General features: G+C 43.1%; 1 protein-coding gene across 2 annotated transcripts; it reads left to right on the top strand.

Annotated features, from left to right (window-relative positions):
* Positions 1-496: 496 nt before the first annotated feature.
* On the top strand, positions 497-2,949 carry hoxc11a (homeobox C11a). 2 transcript variants are annotated; one of them, XM_087781161.1, is made up of 2 exons: positions 497-1,367; positions 2,255-2,949. In XM_087781161.1, the coding sequence occupies exons 1-2, from the start codon at positions 713-715 to the stop codon at positions 2,488-2,490; spliced, it is 891 nt and encodes a 296-aa protein (XP_087637287.1). In that variant the 5' UTR covers positions 497-712; the 3' UTR covers positions 2,491-2,949. The 2 variants fall into 2 exon arrangements, with proteins under 2 accessions (XP_087637287.1, XP_087637286.1); XM_087781160.1 differs by having other exon boundaries at positions 497-1,379.
* The last annotated feature ends 4,449 nt before the right edge of the window (positions 2,950-7,398 follow it).

Genomic DNA, 7,398 nt, shown 5'->3' with positions numbered 1-7,398 from the left:
GAGAATCCGCTGTGAAGCGACGAAAACACACCTTCAACATTAAACAGCTGGTATTTGTGCAGAAAACAACAGTTTCTACTGAATAAAAAGTTGTTGTTTTTAATTTAAGAAAAACATTTCCATCTGACGTCACTGCGACGTTTGCAAACCTGACGAAGCACAACTCTTTATTTGATCTGAATCTCATTTAGTGATCAATTAAATCTGAGTGACGTGGTTCAGTGTTTTTAAAAAATAAGAAATGTTTTTAACTTTCTGACTTGTTTCTCCTTCCTCGGGCTCGATGACGTCACGAAGGTGACAAGTGAGACCAACCAGTTGACATGTGGAGCTGGTCATAATCTTACCTGTGGACCCTCGCTCGGTTTTAAAGGGGCTGTAGCAGCCGTTAGCTTAGCATCCGCACTCACTCGCACGCTCGGACGCGCTCGCATCCCCTTTAATTGTCAAAAAAGTCGGCTCACTGGAATGCGGTTCTGGTACTCCTACTAGTGGCGCTGTGCTCGTCCGAACCTCCTCGATCTTACCTTGCGCCAACCACTCCTCCACATCAACTCTTCCAAATTGATATATGACAATATCTACTTTCGATCACGTGTCTGCGGGGCGACTTAGGCGGATTGCGCGTCATCTCGTCTTCCCAAAATTTTTCCCCCTTCTGCTGCAGCTCCGGGTCCAAAACGTCTATCTATAGACGCAGAGCCAGGGAAGGATGTTTAACTCGGTCAATCTGGGCAACTTCTGCTCCCAGACGCGCAAAGACCGGACCAGCGAGTTTGGGGACAGAACCGGCTGCGCGTCCAACATCTACCTCCCGAGCTGCACCTATTACGTCCCGGAGTTCTCCGCCGTCTCGTCCTTCCTGCCGCAGGCCCCGTCCCGACAGATCAGCTACCCGTACTCCACGAACCTCTCGCAGGTTCCGCCGGTGCGGGAAGTCTCCTACGGGTTGGACCCGGCCAGCAAATGGCACCACAGGGGCAACTACGCGTACTCGGGCGACGAGCTGGTGCACCGGGACTGCCTGCCGCCGCCGTCCACCATGACGGAAATGCTGATGAAGAACGAGTACAGCCACCACCACCACCATCACCACCACCACGCCGGGGCCGGACACCCCTCCACGGGCTTCTACTCCGGCAAGAACAGCGTCCTCCCGCAGGGGTTCGACCGCTTCTTCGAGAGCGCGTACTGTAGCAGCGCCGACGCACAGACGGACACTTGCTCGCCGAAGGGGGACAAGCTGGAGACCCCGCAGCCCGCCTCGGAACCGGAGAAGGAGCCGGAAGACGACGAGGAACACACCAACACCACCGACACCACCACGTCCTCGTCCGCCGCCGCCGCCGCCAAGGAGGGCAGCAAGAGCAGCCAGTCCAGTAGGTTCCGAGGGTTGAAGGGCCGCCCCGGTGTTTTTGTCGCTCAGGTTTTTATGTGGACTTTTATAAGCGCTCAAAGGATTTTTATTATAACCTACAAACTGCGTCTTCACCCAGAAGATTTTTTTTACGACGCGCCGCGAAGAGAAGAGGGGATGTTACAGACCCGTCCGGCACCGAACTCTTGTTAAACAGCTTTGATCGTGAACTTGCGAGGAGTCGAATTTAGGATTTGGTTTTTTTGTTGTGTAGAGTAAAAACCAAATCGACTAGAGAGTCGCTGTGACAGGCACTAGAACCGAGACCCGCGGAAGGTTCGGCCGGTTCGGGTGCTGGACGGTTCTGCTGCTCAACTCATTTATTTAAATCCCAGAAAAACACACACACATTCGGTCACACACTGACTGAAAAAGGTCTGTTTTATTAATAAAATATCATGGAAAATAAACGACACTGAATTTAAATTCACGCAGAAAAATATATATTTTTATTTAAAGAGAACTCGTTTTGATAAACTTATAAATATAATATATTTATTAAAATGCAGAGATTGCGATAGGCGCGACACACACTTTTATTTTCACAACAACGAATTACACATTTTATTTTAATCCATATTACGTAAAAATAAGTCCACAATTCGTGTTTGTTCACATTAAATGTTGCTTTATAATAAAAATAAATACAAATAAATGACAATTAAAACACACACACGAAACCATTAATTATTACATCAGTGTCCAGCTTTATTTAATTTTGAGTTTAAATCAATTAACATAAATAGATAAAGAATTCCAAGTGTCATGCGGGAGTGAGAAGGCGGTTCGGACCTCAAAGATCTGGACCTTCTAACCCGTCCTCCCGTCTCTTCCCAGGCTCTACTCCGCGCACCAGAAAGAAGCGGTGTCCGTACTCCAAGTTCCAGATCCGGGAGCTGGAGCGGGAGTTCTTCTTCAACGTCTACATCAACAAGGAGAAGCGTCTGCAGCTGTCCCGGATGTTGAACCTCACCGACCGCCAGGTGAAGATCTGGTTCCAGAACCGCCGGATGAAGGAGAAGAAGCTGAGCAGAGACCGGCTGCAGTACTTCTCCGGGAACCCGTTGCTGTGAGTCGGAACCGGTGCAATGATACTACGGGACTCTCTCGACAGGTCGTTTTTATCTTCTACACAAACTCTTCTGGTCCTTGTACATAGTGTCCCGAGACGTTCTCTCGACCAGAGTGATGTAAATACGTGTCTCTGTCGCCCCAGTGTTGCTTCAGCCTTAAGTTATTTTGCTGCCTCATGCTTTTTTTTCTTTTCTTTTTTTTTTAATTCCAGAGGAGAGTATGTGTATCCGTGATATAGTCAATAAATTTATCAACTCAAGACTGTGTTCTTGTTGTCATCGCCATGTTGGGTGACCCCTCGGCCCGCGCGCATGCGCAGAGGGACGTGTGTGTGAGAGAGAGAGGGATAGAGAAAGAGAGAGAGCGAAAATGGACAATTTAAATCAACTTTACGGGCTTTTAAATGTGGATGTACACGTTTGCGGTGACGCGAGAGTCTAATTATCAGATTATAAAGTGAGGAGCGAGTCATGGCGAGGAGTCTTTGCGGACAATGATGCCGCTTTTAGGGCACTAAACGCAGATCCTCCTCTGCGAGTCTAGACGCCGTCGTAAAGTCTCCGGCACTAAACACTTTAACTCTTAATTGCACCGTCTGTTTGTGAGGGGGGGGGGTCTTCCGCAGTAAACAAGTTTGGACATCCACTCACCTTTATCTCTGTCATGTCACAGTTATTGTTGAAACTGATACACACACTGTGTCACCATGGACAGCGATTCGTTGTGACGCCATACCTGGTAATCCCCCCCTTGACTTGCATCAAACAATAATAACACATATATTATTATCTCCACAGTTGAGCAGAGGACTTGAAAACTTTATTTGTTGCAGCTGCAGCGACAAACTGACAGTCGCGTGACCCACTATTTGTCAACAACATTGAGGAGAACTGAGGAGCTCTGTTGTCATGGTTGATCTTCCTCCTCCAGGCCCCTCCCATGAGAGGTCAGAACCATGGGCCCCGGTTCTGGTTCTGTGTCCGGCCCAATGCTCCATCTTCCCAGATTAGGAGGAACAGTATCATGTTAGCATGCTAGCTAGCTCTATAGAAGTGAAGTTAAGAGTTCCTTTCATTCATCTGGTGGACTCGTCCTCCTGACATATGGACTCGACTTCATTCCCAAGGAGACTCTACCACGTGGACAGGAAGTCTTAAAGTTCATGTACACAACAGAAACCTGCGGTCAGGACACAGTCTAGATGTGGGCTCAGATCAGAGGGAGGAGAGGAACCGGTTAGATGACGACTGAGTTGATAAGACATGAGAGAAGAAAATAAAATGAGCTGACATGAGTCAGAAGTCATTGAAAAAGCTTTAAAACATGGTGACGACTTGTGAGAAAAAGGAAATAACAATTTTTTAAAAATTGAAAAAAAATGATTGATTTTCATTGATATTTCTTTATTGTTTGCAAATAAAAATATTAAACATACACTTAATTACAAACATTGTACACATGTTAAAAATAATAACAAAAACAACAGTAACATAAATTATATAATAGTTACAATATTACTTTAAAAAGAAATAAGTTGTATTTTTTTTCTAAATTGTATTTGTATTAAATAGTCTGACCTCAGTCTCTCCTTCCTGCAGCGCGGATGCATGAAACTTAAGTGTCCTGATGCAGTGGTCAGTGGCCAATTGAGGTTTACCGTGGGCTTGAGTTTGAAACAGCTACTGACCACTGCGAGTCAGTAAAACCGAGGTGGTCGAAATTTTATTGTGGAATTTTTTAGTTTAACAAATCATTCACTAACTGGACCATCAATCAGTCCGAGACCCGGTCCTGGTCATTGGACCATTTTTACGCTGGAGGACTTTAATTATAACAATTTATTATTATAACAAAGACATTATAGTCAATAATATTATCATAAACTGTATATATTGTTTTCACTAGTGCAGTGAAGATTCGATGCATTTAAAAAGTTCATTTTTATTTTAATATTTTTAAGATTAAGCGTAAACTAGCAATGGAACTGTTAACTTTAATAGAGAAATGTTATAATTATAATAATTCGTGTATTATCGTATTAAAAGATGTTTTCGTGATTTTATTTATTCCTATTTGCAAGAAAAAGAATGTGTCCCGCACATGCGCATTGGGAGCGTTTATAATTAAATCTCAGTCTTTGAACTTCAGTCAGTCAAGGTCTGAACTGTGACCCCGGCAGTAAAGCGGATCCAGGAGCCTCTTTGGGCCGGAAATGTGTGCAGCGTCCGAACCGGCCAATGGGAAGGAACCGCCACACAAATGGAATGTTTCCAGGGTTCATCTTTGACCCCGGGACATTAAAAGTGCAGCAGGTAACACTAGCCCAGTAAATACACTTTATTGTGCTGTTAAAACGATCACGGGCCGGCCCGGTTCCGAACACAGTGTTCACACCCGGAGGAGGAGGAAGAGGTGGGTCTGCGTGTTCCGTTCTGGACCACAATGTCGTGTGAGTCCGATTCTTCGACCCAGATAACTGTTTACGGCGAAGACAGAGGAGTGTGTGTCCGCCTGTGACCGTGTGTGTGTACAGGGGGGTGGAGGGTGTGTGTTATAAAAGAAGAGCTCAAGGCTGTCCCCCTCCTTACACACACACACACACACACACTCTGGCCACACCCACCAACCTTGGCCCTGGACCGTATATATATATTTATATATATATATGTGTGTGTGTGTGTGGATATATATCTGTGTGTGTGTGTGTGGTATAATATCACAACCTGAGCCTTCGCACCAGTGGTTCGGCGCTGACCCGGTTCCGTGGTCGTGACTGGTGCACTTGGGTGTTGCAGAGAAGATGGCGGCGGGTTTTATTGCGGCAGCAGCAGCAGCACATGCAGCGTGTCATTGAACTAGAAGAAGTTATGACGCAATAAATTCCTCCAACTGAAGCTGAGGGTCAATTTGGGCTTTTTTTCTCACGCGAGAGGATCCAGTCCGAGCTCGGAACCTGGACGCCGTTGCCGGACCGACACATGTTTCGGAAAATAACTAGATTTGTTAATTCAAATTTGAGGATATATGGGAGAATCTGGAGGTTTTTTTATTTTAATGTTGACGTTTTTCACAAGTATACGTTTTTAACTGATCAATATATTTCGTTTAAACGTTTGTCTAGTCACGTGATTTTAGTCGAACAAATACGTCAACATTATAATTAATGTTAATTGTTCGGTTTCACCTGAAAGATTTAATCGTATTTTTTATTATTATTATTATTATTATTACTTTAATTATTTAAAGTGTCAACTACGTTTGTTTTAAATGTATATTTTTGTAAACTACATTTCTGTTATATCTTCCCAGAATTGTATTTAATTTATGGAGTCTTTGTTAATTGTATTATTCATTCTTATGATTTAAAATAAAAATAAGATACATTTCAATTTATATTTTGAGAAAATTATTATATAGTTATTATCGTATAAAACCTACTATTTTTATTATTATTATTATTATTATTATTATTATTTCTAAGCTGTTGATAATATCTCGGTACCGAACCTCGCCGAAAACAGGGCTATAGCCTCCGACAAAAGAACCTCTTTTGTCCGAATATATATTTTAATCCGTAAATTGTCTTCGTCTGTCAATCAGAACCGGAACTGTTTTTCTCCGTGAACTTGCCTGTCAGTTTAAAAAGAACTAGAACCGTCGAACTAGTCAAATAAAGCGGCTGCAAATGAGTGTCGCTACACACACACACACACACACACACACACACACACACACACACACACACACACACACACACACACACACACACACACACACACAAACGCTCTCTCTCCCACACACCAACACACACGTGACTCAGTATTTTATTGAGGTCTTTACACTTGTCTAAACTTCATCCAGAACTTTCGCCACTATTTCCACCCGTGTTCATGAACCCACAGCTGCTGTGTGTGTGTGTGTGTCAGTGTGTGTGTGTGTGTTAGTTCGAGGCTAAAAATACAAGTAATAAATACACAACATTTTTATTAATATGTAGTTATTTGTTTTGATTTATTTAATGCATTTAACAATGATATTCGTTTATTTATTTTACAATAATTTGTAAATGATAATTAAGTGTGTGTCTGTGTGTGTGTGTAACTGTTGTTTCCCCTCAGTTCGATCTCTCTGTTCAATAAACATTTTTACAAAAATGAGTGTATTAATACACACGTTTGTTGACCGTGACGTGGACACAGGAAGGAGGTCAGGGCCGAGCTCGATCACGTGATTGATTTACGACGTCAAAACGACCGCCTGACAAAACAACAAAAATGCATCAACACAACAAACTGAGGCCGCTCGTCTGACACACAAAGATGGCTCACGTTGTCGTTACACACTGTCACGAGAAACTCATGTTTTATATTTTAAAATTATAATTTATATCCATATGTATATATACGTTTGTATCATTAATTAGACACAATTGTGACCATAATTAAAAATTAAAAACTCAATTGTGTTGTTTAATTTCCTCTCTTTTCACAAGTTCATTATTTTACGAAACGAAGATTGTGTGAATGTAGTTGTTGTATCTTCACAGGCCTGATCTGTTTACGACACAAACTCACTTTTTAAAACTGAGACATAATTAATAACGGATATAGAGAAAACACCCGCGTGACGTCACCGATGTCGTTTCTCTGAATGACCGTCTAAAACAATTCTCGTCGACAAAGGTTCGACCAGTGGAGGTTCGGTTCGGACCGGAGGTGCTGGTAACCACCTGGAACCATAATTTAAGTTTGCGTAGAAACGTGAGTGTAATCCGGGAGAGAACACGTGACCCACTGTTGTGACGACGTCATCAAAAAAAATACTGATGTCCGATTCTGGTCGTGAATAGGTCCACTTAGCTGTCCTCGGATCTCACTCGCCCCTGTGACGTCCTTTCAAAATGTCAG

This window comes from Callionymus lyra, chromosome 19 (assembly GCF_982586985.1).
Source record: "Callionymus lyra chromosome 19, fCalLyr1.hap1.1, whole genome shotgun sequence".
Classification (NCBI taxonomy): Eukaryota; Metazoa; Chordata; class Actinopteri; order Syngnathiformes; family Callionymidae; genus Callionymus; species Callionymus lyra.
This window is presented reverse-complemented; position numbering and strand designations above follow the sequence as displayed.

What these genes read in the sequence shown, in the direction of transcription:
- hoxc11a (XM_087781160.1), top strand. Translation starts at nt 713, where the DNA reads ATGTTTAACTCGGTCAATCTGGGCAACTTCTGCTCCCAGACGCGCAAA. An exon ending in CAGCAAGAGCAGCCAGTCCA is followed by an intron (nt 1,380 to 2,254) that starts GTAGGTTCCGAG and finishes GTCTCTTCCCAG; the next exon opens with GCTCTACTCCGCGCACCAGA.